The sequence below is a fragment of the Bombina bombina genome, chromosome 7, assembly GCF_027579735.1.
Source record: "Bombina bombina isolate aBomBom1 chromosome 7, aBomBom1.pri, whole genome shotgun sequence".
NCBI lineage: Eukaryota > Metazoa > Chordata > Amphibia > Anura > Bombinatoridae > Bombina > Bombina bombina.
Genome location: NC_069505.1, coordinates 200,531,191 through 200,549,544, shown reverse-complemented (window position 1 = coordinate 200,549,544; position 18,354 = coordinate 200,531,191). Strand labels below are relative to the sequence as shown.

General features: G+C 41.7%; 1 protein-coding gene across 1 annotated transcript in view; it reads left to right on the top strand.

Annotated features, from left to right (window-relative positions):
- The first annotated feature begins 4,148 nt into the window (after positions 1 to 4,148).
- Positions 4,149 to 18,354, top strand: part of LOC128666133 (cilia- and flagella-associated protein 251-like) — a 185,650-nt gene continuing 171,444 nt past the window's right edge. The window contains exons 1-4 of the mRNA XM_053720555.1: positions 4,149 to 4,306; positions 11,412 to 11,802; positions 15,638 to 15,835; positions 16,856 to 17,053. Coding sequence (XP_053576530.1) covers positions 4,256 to 4,306; positions 11,412 to 11,802; positions 15,638 to 15,835; positions 16,856 to 17,053 — 838 coding nt within the window. The 5' untranslated portion in view covers positions 4,149 to 4,255. The remainder of the gene's footprint in view (positions 4,307 to 11,411; positions 11,803 to 15,637; positions 15,836 to 16,855; positions 17,054 to 18,354) is intronic.

Sequence of the window (18,354 nt, the reverse complement as noted above, 5' to 3'; positions counted from 1 at the left end):
ATAGGACAGTTCAAAGCCCATATCAAATTAAAAAAAAGAAAGTGAAAGTATTTAATTATAAGGATTAAGGACTGTATAAAGTACTGTAAATGTGATCAGAATTTCTGGGAAAGTTATTTAAAAATTTCTGTGCAAGTTATTTAAAAAAAAAAAAATAAGTGCACTGTAGTGACCTGCCTGTGTCTCTCCCCTCCCTCCATTGTGTCTCTCTCCCCCTCCCTCCATTGTGTCTCTCTCCCCCTCCCTCCATTGTGTCTCTCTCCCCCTTCCTCCCCTGTGTCTCTGTCCCCCTCCCTCCCCTGTGTCTCTCCCCCCCCCCCCTCCCCTGTGTCTCTCCCCCCCCTCCCTCCCCTGTGTCTCTCCCCCCTCCCTCCCCTGTGTCTCTCCCTCCCCTGTGTCTCTCCCTCCCCTGTGTCTCTCCCTCCCTTGTGTCTCTCCCTCCCCTGTGTCTCTCCCTCCTCTGTGTCTCTCCCTCCCCTGTGTCTCTCCCTCCCCTGTGTCTCTCCCTCCCCTGTGTCTCTCCCTCCCCTGTGTCTCCCCTCCTGTGTCTCTCCCCCTCCCTCCCCTGTTTATCTAACCTTCCCTCCCCTGTTTATCTCCCCCTCCCTCCCCTGTTTCTCTCCCCCTCCCTCCCCTGTTTCTCTCCCCCTCCCCTGTTTCTCTCCCCCTCCCCTGTCTCTCTCCCACTCCCCTGTCTCTCTCTCTCTCTCTCCCACTCCCCTGTCCCTCTCTCTCTCCCACTCCCCTGTCCCTCTCTCTCTCCCACTCCCCTGTCCCTCTCTCTCCCACTCCCCTGTCCCTCTCTCTCCCCCTCCCCTGTCCCTCTCTCTCCCCCTTCCCTTTCTGTCTCTCTCTCTCCCCGCTCTCTCTCTCTCTCTCCCCGCTCTCTCTCTCTCTCTCCCCCCCTCTCTCTCTCTCTCTCTCCCCCTCTGTCTCTCTCTCTCTCCCCTCTGTCTCTCTCTCTCTCTCTCTCTCTCTCTCCCTTCTGTCTCTCTCTCTCTCTCTCCCCTCTGTCTCTCTCTCTCTCTCTCTCTCTCTCTCTCCCCTCTCTCTCTCTCTCTCTCTCCCCTCTGTCTCTCTCTGTCCCCCCTCTCTCTCTCTCTCTCTCTCTCTTTCTCTCCCCCCCTCTGTCTCTCTCTCTCTCCCCTCTTTCTCTCTCTCTCTCCCCTCTGTCTCTCTCTCTCCCCTCTGTCTCTCTCCCCTCTGTGTCTCTCTCTCTCTCTCCCCTCTGTCTCTCTCTCTCCCCTCTGTCTCTCTCTGTCCCCTCTGTCTCTCTCTGTCCCCTCTGTCTCTCTCTCTCTCCCCTCTGTCTCTCTCTCTCCCCTCTGTCTCTCTCTGTCCCCTCTGTCTCTCTCTCTGTCCCCTCTGTCTCTCTCTCTCTCCCCTCTGTCTCTCTCTCTCTCCCCCCTCTGTCTCTCTCTCTCTCCCCTCTGTCTCTCTCTCTCCCCTGTCTCTCTCTCTCTCTCTCCCCTCTGTCTCTCTCTCTCTCTCTCTCTCCCCTCTGTCTCTCTCTCTCCCCTCTGTCTCTCTCTGTCCCCTCTGTCTCTCTCTCTCCCCTCTGTCTCTCTCTCTCCCCTCTGTCTCTCTCTCTCCCCCCTCTGTCTCTCTCTCTCTCCCCCCTCTGTCTCTCTCTCTCTCCCCTCTGTCTCTCTCTCTCTCTCTCTCCCCTCTGTCTCTCTCTGTCCCTTCTGTCTCTCTCTCTCCCCTCTGTCTCTCTCTCTCTCTCCCCTCTGTCTCTCTCTCCCCTCTGTCTCTCTCTCCCCTCTGTCTCTCTCACTCTCTCCCCTCTGTCTCTCTCTCTCTCTCTCTCTCCCCCTCTGTCTCTCTCTCTCTCCCCTATGTCTCTCTCTGTCCCCTCTGTCTCTCTCTCTCTCTCTCTGTCCCCTCTGTCTCTCTCTCTCCCCTCTGTCTCTCTCTCTCCCCTCTGTCTATCTCTCTCCCCTCTGTCTCTCTCTCTCTCTCTCTCTCTCTCTCTCCCTCTATCCCCCTCTGTCTCTCTCTCTCCCCTCTGTCTCTCTCTCTCCCCTCTGTCTCTCTCTTTCTCCCCTCTGTCTCTCAGTCTCTCTCCCCTCTGTCACTCTCTCTCCCCTCTTTCACTCTATCTCCCCTCTTTCTATCTCTCTCCCCCTCTGTCTCTCTCTCTCTCCCCTCTGTCTCTCTCTCTCTCCCCTCTGTCTCTCTCTCTCTCCCCTCTGTCTCTCTCTCTCCCCTCTGTCTCTCTCTCTCCCCTCTGTCTCTCTCTGTCCCCTCTGTCTCTCTCTCTCTCCCCTCTGTCTCTCTCTCTCCCCTCTGTCTCTCTCTGTCCCCTCTGTCTCTCTCTCTCCCCTCTGTCTCTCTCTCTCTCCCCCCCTCTGTCTCTCTCTCCCCTCTGTCTCTCTCTCTCCCCTGTCTCTCTCTCTCTCCCCTCTGTCTCTCTCTCCCCTCTGTCTCTCTCTCTCCCCTCTGTCTCTCTCTCTCTCCTCTGTCTCTCTCTCCCCTCTGTCTCTCTCACTCTCTCCCCTCTCTCTCTCTCTCTCTCTCTCTCTCCCCTCTGTCTCTCTCTCTCTCCCCTCTGTCTCTATCTGTCCCCTCTGTCTCTCTCTCTCTCTCTCCCCTCTGTCTCTCTCTCTCCCCTCTGTCTCTCTCTCTCCCCTCTGTCTCTCTCTCTCCCCTCTGTCTATCTCTCTCCCCTCTGTCTCTCTGTCTCTCTCTCCCTCTCTCCCTCTATCTCCCCTCTGTCTCTCTCTCTCCCCTCTGTCTCTCTCTTTCTCCCCTCTGTCTCTCAGTCTCTCTCCCCTCTGTCACTCTCTCCCCTCTTTCACTCTATCTCCCCTCTTTCTATCTCTCTCCCCCTCTGTCTCTCTCTCTCTCCCAATCTGTCTCTCTCTCTCTCTCTCTCTCCCCCCTCTGTCTCTCTCTCTCTCTCTCCCCTCTCTCTCTCTCTCCCCCCTCTGTTTCTCTCTCTATCCATCTCTCTCTCTCCCTGTCTCTCCCACCCCCTCTGTCTCTCTCCTTAAGTGTCTCCTTGTCCCCCATGGTCTCTCTTCCTCCCCCTCTGACTCTCTCATCCCTTATGGGCCTCTCTCTCTAACCCTTTGTCTGTATGTCTCTCTCTCTAACTCTGTCTCTGTCTCTCTCTCTCTCTCTCCTGTCTCTACCTCTCCCCCCCAAGTGCTTTTCTGTGTTTCTGTCTACCTTTTATCTATTTAATTAATGAATTGGTGGTGCCATCTGAAGGCGTGGCTTTATTTAAAGGGATGGGGTCAAGCGCCCCACCATCATTAAATTTCACCAAGACATTTTTATATTTACTGGATAATGAAGGAACCTATAAGCATAATTTGCAGCATTAAAGTATAAAGTATGTTTTGAACATATTTTACTTGGTCTGGATTTCTAGATATCATAATCAGAGCAAGCATTTTGTTATCTGGCAAGACGTTCTGTTTACAATCCTTTAGACTAAAATCAGATGTTTACTAAGGTGACCAGTTTCCAAAATGCCATTTAAAGGGACATGAAACCCATATGTTTTCTTTCATGATTTAGAAAGAGCATACAATTTTAAATAACTTTCCAATGTTCATCTATCTAATTTTCTTCATTCTCTTGATATCCTTTGTTGAAAATCATATCTAAATATGCTCAGTAGCTGCTGATTGGTGGGTGCACATAAATACCTGATGTGATTGGCTCAACCATGTACATTGCTATTTCTTCAACAAAGGATATCTAAAGAATGAAGGCATATCGTAGCCAGTGCCTCACCTGCCTCTGACCTCACCGCACGTCACTGAGTTCTTAAGTCGCCACTTGTAAAACAGGCCACTTAGAAGCACAGGGCACACATAGCCAAGGCTCAGATAGCCTTTGCTCAGCTTTATATAGCAGTGAGATTTGAGTTGATATAAAAGAAGTGACTAGAAAATACATACATATTACACGGCTAATATATACCTAAAATATATTATGTTAATATAACCTTTAATACAGTTCATTAGAATATTGTTGTTAATACAAAACTATCCCATAAGCAATGTAGCCATTCAGGAATCCAGTAACCGGCAGCTCGTGCATCTTGCCGCAACCAATCCATGGCCTGGTGCACGTCTCCCGGAGCCTGAGAAAAAATGCGCAATAGTTGCACACACACGGGCCACATGGTGTGTTCAGGCTGGAAAGGAGAGAGGCCTACAACAGTCACCCAAGCACGGGCCACTTGGTGTGTTCAGGCCAGGATTGTTAGGAGGAGGAGGCCAGAAGAGGCAGAGAACATATGAGAGCTGGCCAAAATCTCCTCCTAATGAATCCGGAAGAAGAAAGGAAGGTAAGTGATCCAGAGCAGCCTTGTAGCAGAACGGGTTGCTCCAGCAAGGCAAACTCGTGCAGCGGTACAGAAATACACAGCGTGCCGCTGCGCACACTATATCAGCAATAATATTTTTTTAGCAGAATCACAAAAACGCACACTTTTTAAATTTTCTATAAAGAGTTTAAGACAAGTTAAGTTTAAATGTATAAATAAAAGAGGATAGAAAAATGCATATTATTGTTATTGCAGAAGATAAAAGGTACAGTTGCAAATAAATAGATTTTGGAAATGGTTTTAACACCATAAAATGCATCACATGCTGTCTGGAAGGCAGCAAGGAAAAGAGGAAGTTATTTCCTGTGGTTATGTGGTTATATTATCTGCTCTATTCTGATTGGATGTTTTTTTTTTTCTGTACAACATTAGTTTTGCTAATGAGTTTTATTAGGTCTATGTGTTCTCAACAATTTAGAGGAGAAAACATCTCAAACCATAAACATACTACTCCGTGTATCATCCAATTAAATGATACACATAAATAACCATGCCTAAATTAATTTTCTTACTCTCATTTTAGTGGCAATACTGTCTATGTTCACTCCATAATAACAAAGGTCCATTTCAGTCCTTGCTGGTGGTCTGGTTCTATCCAGTTGTACATAATTAAAAAATATATATATATATATTTATTTCATGTAAGTGGCAAGAGTCCATGATCTAGTGACGTATAGGATATACATTCCTACCAGGAGGGGGCAAAGTTTCCTAAACCTCAAAATGCCTATAAATACACCTCCTACCTCACTCATACCTTAGTTTTACAAACTTTGCCTTCGTTGGAAGATGGTGAAACAAGTCGTGCTTGATTTTCTTCTGTGAAAGGCGCTTCTAAGCATTTTGAAGCCCAATTCCTCTCAAAGTACAGTGAATGGGGGATATTTATCAAAGGTCTGGCGGACCTGATCTGACAGTACAGATCAGGTCCGCCAGACCTCGCTGAAGGCGAAGAGCAATACGTTCTCCGTATTCAGCATTGCACCAGCAGCTCTTGTGAGCTGCTGGTGCAACGCCGCCCCCTGCAGATTCGCCAGCAGGGAGGTGTCAATCAACCCGATCGTACTTGATCGGGTTGATTTTCGGCGATGTGTGTCCGCCTGCTCAAAGCAGGCGGACAGGGTTATGGAGCTGGAGGCTGGCCAGAAACTTGGGCCCTCAAGCTCCGGATGGGCCTCTATGTCTGAGGGATGGGCCCCTATGTCTGAGGGATGTGAAGGGAATATTGCCTGATGATGCCATGTTTTCACTTATGGGAAATGTATTCTAAGGCTCTCTGTAAATTCGGTCTTGGGGATTCATCTGCCACCTCCCTTTACAGATCGACATTATACTCCTCTGCCATTACCTCTGCTGATGTTTCAGTACTGGTTTGGCTGTCTATATGTGGATGGGTGTCTTCAGGTAAATATATTATTTTTTAAGACACTCTCAGCTATGTTTGGTACTTTATATTTTAAAGTTTTAATATTTATTGCATATATTTGCCATGACTCAGGTCTATGTTTATTTCCCTTGGCAGTCTAACAGTTTCAGCATGGAAATTATGTTTTTAGGAGAAATTTTGAATTTTTTTGCGTACCTGGGGTTCCAGCTAGTTGTAACTTCGGACTTGTTTTTTCAAATTATCACGGGAAAATTAGGCTCGCGATGGCACAAAATGCTTCTATTTATTGTGTAATTCATGGCATGAATATTTTTGGCAAGGAGATTGCGTTTGTTGTGACGCGAGTCGCGTAATTTCTTGCGCCTTTGTTGACGCAATTTTTTTGGGCGAGTTGTGTCATTTCTGGTTAACTTTTTTTCAGCCGGCTTTGTATTGATCGACAGCATACTGAAGTATTTCAGCTGATGTGGTTTTCTCTGATTTAGAGGATCCTATATCAGAGACTGATATTGATAAATCAACCTTTCTATTGAATGTATTCATTCTTTATTAAGGAAGTATTGTTTACTTTGAGTATTGAGGAATCTAGTCCTCTGGATAACAAGAATAGCAAATGTTTGAATTTGTTTTTTTAAGCTTCGGAGGTTACTCTTGAAGTTTTTCTTATTCCAGATGCTATCTATCATGTGTTTAGTAAGGAATCTAAACTTAGTGATTCTTGTTACCTTTCTTCTAGGTTTAAAAAGCTATATCCTTTACCTATGGCTAATTTAGAGTTTTTGGGTAAAAGTCCTTAAGGTGGAGCTATTTCTTCTCTTGCTGAACGTACTTCTATCCTATGGAAGTTATTTCTTCTTTTAAGGATCCTTTCGATATGAAGTGTTTCCTATCTTAAAAAAAGCATATTTACATATTGGCTATATTTTAAAACTTGCCATTTCTATGGCTGATGTTGCTGCTGTTTCAACTTTTTGGTTCTACAGTTTAGTTATCAGATCTTGAATTGTCTAAGCATTGGTCTCTTACTTCAACAGGCTAATCATTTCATTTGTAAAGCTATATTTTATGTAATTTTAATTGATATTAAGGGGCTGAATTACCATTGTGCGAGTGGACATGATCCAATATTGCGGATCATGTCCGCTGTACATCGATAAATTCCGACAGCATATACTGTCGGCATTTATCATTGCACCAGCAGTTCTTGTGAACTTCTGGAGCAATGCCGCCCCCTGCAGATTTGCGGCAATCGGTAGAGTGTATGCTGTCGGCATTTATCAATGTGCAGCGGACATGATCCACAATATCAGATTATGTCCGCTCGCACAATGATAATTCGGCCCCATAGTGTTTAAATTTAGATTACTATCTTATTATTTTAGGATAGTATTTTTTTAGGTTTTCTATTGGATTTTATTATCTCCTCTGGTGGAAAGGGAGTATTTTATGCCCCAAGATAAGAAATCTAAGGGTCATTTTATTTAAGCTCCCTATTGTTTTTTTTCATTCCTCTAAGGCCTCTGGCTCTAATTTGAGATTTTCTCCAAATTTGAATAAATCCAAGCCTTATAATTTAACTAATTACAGCCCCTAAGACTGCATGAAGGTGCGGTCTTTAAACTAGTTCAACTGGTGGGGTGGGGGGGGCAGATTGAAATTATTTCAACACATTTGGACAGTTTCTTTTCAAAATCAGTGGATTCAGAATATTGTTTTCTCATGGGTATAGAATAGGTTTCAGAATAAAAACCTCCCATGGGAAGATTATTTCCCATGTTTACAACAAACCCTTTGAAAGCTCAGGTTTTTCAGAAATGTGTTTCAGAATTATAGTTTTCAGGCGTGATGGTTCTAGTTCCTCTACAGGAAAGAAGTTTGGGTTTCTATTCAAATCTATGCATTGCCCCAAAGAAAGAATTTGTTCAGACCAATTCTGGATTAGAAATTTTTAAATAGTTTTGTAAGAGTCCCAACTTTCAAGATGGTGACTATAGGGACTATTCTGCCTTTCTGTTCAGCAAGGTCACTTCATGTCCACAATAGACTTACAGGATGCTTTTTCCACATTTTAATTAATTCAGACCACTATTGTTTTCTGAGATTCTCTTTTCTAGATAAGCATTACCAATTTGTCACTCGTCCTTTTGAGCTAGCGACAGCTCAGAGATTCTTTTCAAATATTCTTGGTGCCCTTCTATCTGTAATCAGAGAGCAGGGTATTGCGGTGTTTCCTTATTTGGATGATATTTTGGTACTAGCTTTAATCTTTTCATTTAGCAGATCCTTACTTGAAACAACTAGTGTGGTTTCTTCAAGACATGGTTGGAGAATCAATTTACAATAGAGTTTCTTGATTCCTTAGACAAGGGTCACCTTTTTAGGTTTAGGATAAGATTTAGTGTCTATGATTCTCTGATAGACTAGAGACAAATGAAGTTAATGTTAGTTTGTCTAAACCTTCAGTCTCTATTATTTCCTTTAGTGGTTATGTGCATGGAAGTTTTAGGTCTCATGGCTGCATCATCAGGTGCGATCCTCTTTGCTCGTTTTCGTTTGAAGCCTCTATAGCTTTGCATGTTGCACCATAGGTGCAGGGATTATTTTCAGATATCACAACTGATATACTTAAACCCCAACACTCTTTTCTCTCTGATTTGGTGGTTGGACTATGACCTTATTGTTCAGGGGGCCTCATTTGTTCGTCCTACCTGGACTGTATTCTCAACAGATGCAAGTTTTTCAGGTGGAGGAGCTGTCTGAGAGTCTCTGACAGCACTAGGGGTTTGGAAACCTCAGAAGGTGATGTTACCAATCAATATTTTAGAACTCTATGCTATTTTCAGGGCTCTTCAGGCATGGGGGCATATTTATCAAGCTCCGTATAGAGCTTGATGTCCCATGTTTCTGGCGAGCCTGCAGGCTCGCCAGAAACAGCAGTTATGAAGCAGCAATCACAAAGACCGCTGCTCCATAACCTGTCCACCTGCTCTGAGCAGGCAGACAGACATCACTGGAAATCAACCCGATCGAGTACGATCGGGTTGATTGACACCCCCTGCTGGCGGCCCATTGGCCACAAGTCTGCAGGGGGCAATGTTAAATACGGCGAGCATATTGCTCGCCGTATTCAGCGAGGTCTGCCGGACCTGATCCGCACTGTCGGATCAGGTGCCAGACTTTCATAAATAGGGGCCATGGCCTCAATTAAAGAGACAACTTTTACATTTGTTTTTAAACAGACAATATCACAACAGTGGCATATGTCAATCATCAAGGAGGAACTTGCAGTCCTTCAGTAATGGAGGAAGTATTTTGGATACTTTCTTGGATGGAATCCAACTCTTGTCTAATTTCTGTGATTCATATCCCAGGTGTAGACAATTGGGAAGGGGATTATCCCATCAGACTTAATATCTGGGGGAGTGCTCTCCATCCAGATGTGTTTTTTTCATCTTGTACAGATGTGGGGTCTTCCAGAAATCAATCTGATGGTCTCTCATCTAAACAAGAAGCTTTCCAGATACCTTTCCAGGTCAAAGGATCCTCAGGCGGAGATGGTGGATGCTCTAGCAGTTCCTTGGTTTTTACCAACCTGCTTACATTTTTCCACCTCTTTTTCCAAGGGTGATCTCCAAGATCATAATGGAACGATCTTATGTGTTTCTGATAGCACCAGCTTGGCTTCTCAGGTTTTGGTATGCGGACCTTGTCAGGATGTCTAGTTGCCAGCCTCGGCTACTTCTTTTAAGGCCAGACCTTCTGTTTCAGGGGCCGTTTTTTCATCAGGATCTCAAATCTCTAAATTTAAAGGCATGGAAATTGAGCGCTTAAGGGCTTAGTCATAGAGGTTTCTCTGACTCAGTTATTCACACTATGATACAGGGTCATAAGTCTGTCTCAAGGATAATTTATTTTCGGGTTTGGAAAACCTATATTTCATGATGTTTAACTCATGATTATTCTTGGCATTAATTTAGAATTCCTAGGATTTTACAGTTTCTTCAGGATAGTTTGGATAAATGTTTTGTCTGCAAATACTTTGAAAGGACAAATTTCTGCTCTTTCTGTATTATTTCATAGAAAGATTGCTAAACTTCCTGATATTCACTGTTTTGTTCAGGCTTTGATTCATATTAAACCTGTTTTTAAATCTATTTCTCCTCCTTGGAGTCTCAATTTTGGTTTTGAAGATTTTACAGGCTCCTCATTTTGAGCCTATGCATTCTCTGGACATTAAATTTCTTTCTTGGATAGTGTTATTTCTTTTGGCTATCTCTTCTGCTTGGAGAGTTTCTGTATTGTCTGTTCTCTCTTGTGAGTCTCTTTATCTGATTTTCCATCAAAATATAGCAGTTTTGCGGACTTTATTTAAATTTCTGCCTAAAGTTGTAAATTCTAATAACATCAATAAGGAAATTGTTGTTCCTTCTTTGTGTCCTAATCCTAAGAAAACTCTTAAAGGGGCATTACATTCTTTGGATGTGGTAAGAGCTTTGAAATATTATGTTGAGGCTACTTAAAATTTCAGAAAGACTTCTATTCTATTTGTTATTTTTTCTGGCTCCAGGAAAGGTCAGAAAGCCTCTGTTATTTCTCTGACTTTTTGGTTGAGACTTTTGATTCACAAAGCTTATTTGGAGGCGGGGCAGTCTCCGTCTCAGAAAATTACAGCTCATTCTACTAGATCAGTTGCCACTTATTGGGCTCTCAAGAATGAAGCTTCAGTTGATCAAATTTGCAAATTAGCCACTTGGTCTTCTTTGCATACTTTTTCTAAATTTTACCATTTTTATGTGTTTGCTTCTTCGGAAGTAGCCTTTGGTAGAAAGGTTCTTCAGGCAGTTGTCTCAGCTTGATTCTAATGCCTTTGATTTGAGATTTTTTAAAATTTTTAAGAAAACCATTATTTTTGGGGATTTAATTTCTCAATGGAAATAGTTGTTTTTATGTTATCCCTCCCTCTCTAGTGACTTGTGGACTTCCACATCTTGGGTATTATATCCCATTCGTCACTAGCTCATGGACTCTTGCCACTTACATGAAAGAAAACATAATTTATGTAAGAACTTACCTGATAAATTAATTTCTTTCATAGTGGCAAGAGTCCATGAGACCCCCCCTATTTTTTGTGGTAATGATTTTTTTGTATAAAGCACATTATCTTTTCCAGTTTCTCTTTTTGTATGCTTTTTACTCCTTTTTAATACACCTCACTTATTGGCTATATGTTAAACTAAGGTATGAGTGAGGTGGGAGGTGTATTTATAGGCATTTTGAGGTTTGGGAACTTTGCCCCCTCCTGGTAGGAATGTATATCCCTTACATCACTAGCTCATGGACTCTTGCCACTATGAAATAAATTAATTTATCAGGTAAGTTCTTACATAAATTATCTTTTTCAATAGCTATGACAGGTTAATTAACAAGTCCGTATTGATCTTACTAAAAAAGAAATCGGTTGTTTAAAGGCAAAAAAATGGGTTGAGAAGCAGGTCTTATCATTTCCCATCAATCTCAATTTAACTTTACATGGATTGTTTGCTGAAAAAAAATGTAACATGATGCCTTCCATTTGTAATACAATGTGCATTGGTAGGAAAAGCTTCATGTACAGTGTGAGAGCATTTTACTGCTAATATTGTATTTTATGGGGTTTTTTTTTTACCTTTATAAACAAAGGTTGAAGAGAAACAGAAGGAATCCATATATTCAGGGAACGATCAGGAGTCTAAGAAAACGGAGTCTGAGAGAGAGAAGTTGTTAGAGGAAGAAGAGTCTGCAAAAGAGAAAGGGATAGAAAAGCAGAAGGAGTCTGATGGAATTAAGTCTGAGGAGAAAGAGAAGGGGTCTGAAGAAAAGGAGAAGTCGGGGGAAAAAGAGGACTCTAAAACAAATGGTTTGGGGCAAGCTGAAGAGTCTGAGGACGTGAACAAGACTAGAGAAGCAAAGGAGTCTGAGGTTGAGAAGCCACATGGGGAAAAGCCAGGGGAAAAACCCGGAAAATTATTTTCTGGGCAAAAAGAAGAAGATGGTGATGTGTCCAAAGACAACAAGATTCCAGGAAACACAAGTAAAATAAACTAATGGCACCTTGTTTGTTACCATATTCACTATTATTATTCCCTCATCTGACTATTGTTATACCCTGCTGTCATTACTATTATTTCCTCATCTGACTACTATGTCCTACTGTCACTAGTGCTATACCCTCATCTGACTACTATGTCCTACTGTCCTAGTGTTATACCCTCATCTGACTACTATGTCCTACTGTCCTAGTGTTATACCCTCATCTGACTACTATGTCCTACTGTCACTAGTGTTATACCCTCATCTGACTACTATGTCCTACTGTCCTAGTGTTATACCCTCATCTGACTACTATGTCCTACTGTCCTAGTGTTATACCCTCATCTGACTACTATGTCCTACTGTCCTAGTGTTATACCCTCATCTGACTACTATGTCCTACTGTCCTAGTGTTATACCCTCATCTGACTACTATGTCCTACTGTCACTAGTGTTATACCCTCATCTGACTACTATGTCCTACTGTCACTAGTGTTATACCCTCATCTGACTACTATGTCCTACTGTCCTAGTGTTATACCCTCATCTGACTACTATGTCCTACTGTCCTAGTGTTATACCCTCATCTGAATACTATGTTCTACTATCACTAGTGTTATACCCTCATCTGACTACTATGTCCTACTGTCACTAGTGTTATACCCTCACCTGACTACTATGTCCTACTGTCACTAGTGTTATACCCTCATCTGACTACTATGTCCTACTGTCCTAGTGTTATACCCTCATCTGACTACTATGTCCTACTGTCACTAGTGTTATACCCTCATCTGACTACTATGTCCTACTGTCACTAGTGTTATACCCTCATCTGTCTACTATGTCCTACTGTCATTAGTGTTATACCCTCATCTGACTACTATGTCCTACTGTAACTAGTGTTATTCCCTCATCTGACTACTATGTCCTACTGTCACTAGTGTTATACCCTCATCTGACTACTATGTCCTACTGTCACTAGTGTTATACCCTCATCTGACTACTATGTCCTACTGTCAGTGTTATCTGACTATTGTTATGCCCTGCTGTCACTACTGCTATACCCTCATCTGACTATTGATATACCCTGCTGTCACTAGTGTTATACCCTCATCTGACTATTGTTATGTCCTACTGTCACTAGTGTTATACCCTCATCTGTCTATTGTTATACCCTGCTTTCACTAGTGTTATACCCTCATTTGACTATTGTTATACCCTGCTGTCACTAGTGTTACACCCTCATCTGACTATTGTTATGTCCTGCTGTCACTAGTGTTATACCCTCATCTGTCTATTGTTATACCCTGATGTCACTAGTGTTATACCCTCATCTGACTATTGTTATACCCTACTGTCACTAGTGTTATACCCTCATCTGACTATTGTTATACCCTGCTGTCACTAGTGTTATACCCTCATCTGACTATTGTTATACCCTACTGTCACTAGTGTTATTCCCTCATCTAACTATTGTTATGTCCTGCTGTCACTAGTGTTATACCCTCATCTGACTATTGTTATGTCCTGCTGTCACTAGTGTTATACCCTCATCTAACTATTGTTATGTCCTGCTGTCACTAGTGTTATACCCTCATCTGACTATTGTTATACCGTGCTGTCACTAGTGTTATATCCTCATCTAACTATTGTTATACCCTACTGTCACTAGTGTTATTCCCTCATCTAACTATTGTTATACCCTACTGTCACTAGTGTTATACCCTCATCTGACTATTGTTATACCCTACTGTCACTAGTGTTATACCCTCATCTGACTATTGTTATACCCTACTGTCACTAGTGTTATACCCTCATCTAACTATTGTTATACCCTACTGTCACTAGTGTTATTCCCTGATCTAAGTATTGTTATACCCTACTATCACTAGTGTTATACCCTCATCTGTCTATTGTTATGTCCTGCTGTCACTAGTGTTATACCCTCATCTGACAATTGTTATGTCCTACTGTCACTAGTATTATACCCTCATCTGTCTATTGTTATGTCCTGCTGTCACTAGTGTTATACCCTCATCTGACTATTGTTATGTCCCACTGTCACTAGTATTATACCCTCATCTGTCTATTGTTATGTCCTGCTGTCACTAGTGTTATTCCTCAAATGAAATAGGAATGGACACAGCACCCACCACTCACTAGTGCACGGAGAGGGCTGACCAAGCCCAGATGATTCAAGCAAAAGAAGGTAGTCTCCAGCAGTGAACAAAGTGACTTTTTATTTTTAAACACAGGTCAAATACAGCAACGTTTCGGGCTAACAATAAGCCCTTTCTCAAGCCTTGAGAAAGGGCTTATTGTTAGCCCGAAACGTTGCTGTATTTGACCTGTGTTTAAAAATAAAAAGTCACTTTGTTCACTGCTGGAGACTACCTTCTTTTACTAGTGTTATTCCCTCATGTGACTATTGTTATAATCTGCTGTCACTAGTGCTATACCCTCATCTGTTGTTATGTCCTGCTGTCACTAGTGTTATACCCTCATCTGACTATTGTTATGTCCTGCTGTCACTAGTGTTATACCCTCATCTGTCTATTGTTATACCCTGATGTCACTAGTGTTATACCCTCATCTGACTATTGTTATACCGTGCTGTCACTAGTGTTATATCCTCATCTAACTATTGTTATACCCTACTGTCACTAGTGTTATTCCCTCATCTAACTATTGTTATACCCTACTGTCACTAGTGTTATACCCTCATCTGACTATTGTTATACCCTACTGTCACTAGTGTTATACCCTCATCTGACTATTGTTATACCCTACTGTCACTAGTGTTATACCCTCATCTAACTATTGTTATACCCTACTATCACTAGTGTTATACCCTCATCTGTCTATTGTTATGTGCTGCTGTCACTAGTGTTATACCCTCATCTGACTATTGTTATGTCCTACTGTCACTAGTATTATACCCTCATCTGTCTATTGTTATGTCCTGCTGTCACTAGTGTTATACCCTCATCTGACTATTGTTATGTCCCACTGTCACTAGTATTATACCCTCATCTGTCTATTGTTATGTCCTGCTGTCACTAGTCTTATTCCCTCATGTGACTATTGTTATAATCTGCTGTCACTAGTGCTATACCCTCATCTGTTGTTATGTCCTATTGTCACTAGTGTTATACCCTCATCTGACTATTGTTATGTCCTGCTGTCACTAGTGCTATACCTTCATCTGTTGTTATGTCCTGCTGTCACTAGTGTTATACCCTCATCTGACTATTGTTATGTCCTGCTGTCAATAGTGTTATTCCCTCATCTAACTATTGTTATGTCCTGCTGTCACTAGTGCTATACCCTCATGTGACTATTGTTATAATCTGCTGTCACTAGTATTATACCCTCATCTGTCTATTGTTATGTCCTGCTGTCACTAGTATTATACCCTCATCTGTCTATTGTTATGTCCTGCTGTCACTAGTATTATACCCTCATATTACTATTGTTATACCCTGCTGTCGCTAGTACTAAACACTCATCTGACTATTGTTATGTCCTGCTCACATCTAACTATTATGTCCTGCTGTCACTAGTATTATACCCTCATCTTACTATTGTTATGTCCTGCTGTCACTAGTGCTATACACTCATCTGTCTATTGTTATGTCCTGCTGTCACTAGTTTTATACCCTCATCTGTCTATTGTTATGTCCTGCTGTCACTAGTGCTATACCCTCATCTTACTATTGTTATACCCTGCTATCACTAGTGCTATACACTCATTTGACTATTGTTATGTCCTGCTGTCACTAGTGCTATACACTCATCTGACTATTGTTTTGCCCTGCTGTTACTTTCTTTGCCAGACGATTCTGATACAGAGAAGTCTAATGAAAAAGAGGAATCGGAGCAAGCTGAAAAATCTGATGAAGAGAACAAGTCTGGAGATTCAAAGGAGTCTGAGGTAGAGAAGCCAAACGGGGAAAAACCCGGAAAACCAGAATTATTGTCCGTGCCAAAAGAAAAAGATGTGTCCAAAGAGAACAAGATTCCAGGAAAACCTGGTAAAATAAATTAATTGCACCTTGTTTGCACCATATTCACTAATGGTATACTATAATCTATTGTTATACCCTGCTGTCACTAGTGTTATACCCTCATCTGACTATTGTTATACCCTGCTGTCACTAGTGTTATACCCTCATATGACTATTGTTATACCCTACTGTCACTAGTGATATGCATTCATCTACTATTGTTATTCACTGCTGCTACTAGTGTTATACTCTCATCTACTTTTGTTATTCCCTGCTGTCACTAGTGCTATACCCTCATCTGACTATTGTTATACCCTGCTGTCACTAGTGCTATACCCCCATCTGACTATTGTTATACCCTCATCTGACTATTGTTATAAACTGCTGTCACTAGTTTTATACCCTCATCTGACTATTGTTATACCCTGCTGTCACTAGTGTTATAGCCTCATCTGACTATTGTTATTCCCTGCTGTCACAAGTGTTATACCTGTATCTTACTATTATTATGTCCTGCTGTCACAAGTGTTATACCTGTATCTTACTATTATTATGTCCTGCTGTCACTAGTGTTATACCCTCATCTGACTATTGTTATTCCCTGCTGTCACAAGTGTTATACCTGTATCTTACTATTATTATGTCCTGCTGTCACAAGTGTTATACCTGTATCTTACTATTATTATGTCCTGCTGTCACTAGTGTTATACCCTCATCTGACTATTGTTATTCCCTGCTGTCACAAGTGTTATACCTGTATCTTACTATTATTATGTCCTGCTGTCACTAGTGTTATACCCTCATCTGACTGTTGTTATTCCCTGCTGTCACAAGTGTTATACCTGTATCTTACTATTATTATGTCCTGCTGTCACTAGTGTTATACCCTCATCTGACTATTGTTATTCCCTGCTGTCACTAGTGTTATACCTGTATCTTACTATTATTATGTCCTGCTGTCACTAGTGTTATACCCTCATCTGACTATTGTTATACCCTGCAAAACATCTGACTAATGTTTTGCCCTGCTTTCACTTTTATTGCCAGAGGATTCTGTTGGAGAGGAGTCTGATGAAAAAGAGGAATCAGAGCAAGCTGAAGAGTCTGAGGAAGAGAACACGTCTGAAAAAGCAAATGAGTCTGAGGGAGAGAAGCCAGATGGGGAAAAACCCGGAAAACCAGAATTAATTTCCGTGCCAAAAGAAAAAGATGTGTCCAAAGAGAACAAGATTCCAGGAAAACCTGGTAAAATAAATTAATTGAACCTTGTTTGCACCATATTCACTATTGTTATACTCTAATCTATTGTTATACCCTGCTGTCACTAGTGTTATACCCTCATCTGTCTATTGTTATACCCTGCTATCACTAGTGTTATACACTCATCTGACTATTGTTATTCCTTGCTGTCACTAGTGTTATACACTCATCTGTCTATTGTTATACCCTGCTATCACTAGTGTTATACACTCATCTGACTATTGTTATTCCTTGCTGTCACTAGTGTTATACACTCATCTGACTATTGTTATTCCTTGCTGTCACTAGTGTTATACACTCATCTGTCTATTGTTATACCCTGCTATCACTAGTGTTATACACTCATCTGACTATTGTTATACCCTGCTGTCACTAGTGTTATACACTCATCTGACTATTGTTATGTCCTGCTGTCACTAGTGTTATACCCTCATCTGACTATTGTTATACTCTGCTATCACTAGTGTTATACACTCATCTGACTATTGTTATTCCTTGCTGTCACTAGTGTTATACACTCATCTGACTATTGTTATACTTTGCTGTCACTAGTGTTATACACTCATCTGACTATTGTTATACTCTGCTGTCACTAGTGTTATACACTCATCTGACTATTGTTATGTCCTGCTGTCACTAGTGTTATACCCTCATCTGACTATTGTTATACTCTGCTGTCACTAGTATTATACACTCATCTGACTATTGTTATTCCTTGCTGTCACTAGTGTTATACCCTCATCTGACTATTGTTATACCCTGCTGTCACTAGTGTTATACACTCATCTGACTATTGTTATTCCTTGCTGTCACTAGTGTTATACACTCATCTGACTATTGTTATTCCTTGCAGTCACTAGTGTTATACACTCATCTGTCTATTGTTATACCCTGCTATCACTAGTGTTATACACTCATCTGACTATTGTTATTCCTTGCTGTCACTAGTGTTATACACTCATCTGACTATTGTTAAACTTTGCTGTCACTAGTGTTATACACTCATCTGACTATTGTTATACCCTGCTGTCACTAGTGTTATACACTCATCTGACTATTGTTATACTTTGCTGTCACTAGTGTTATACACTCATCTGACTATTGTTATACCCTGCTTTCACTAGTGTTATACCCTCATCTGACTATTGTTATACCCTGCTGCCACTAGTGTTATACACTCATCAGACTATTGTTATTCCTTGCTGTCACTAGTGTTATACACTCATCTGTCTATTGTTATACCCTGCTGTCACTAGTGTTATACACTCATCTGACTATTGTTATTC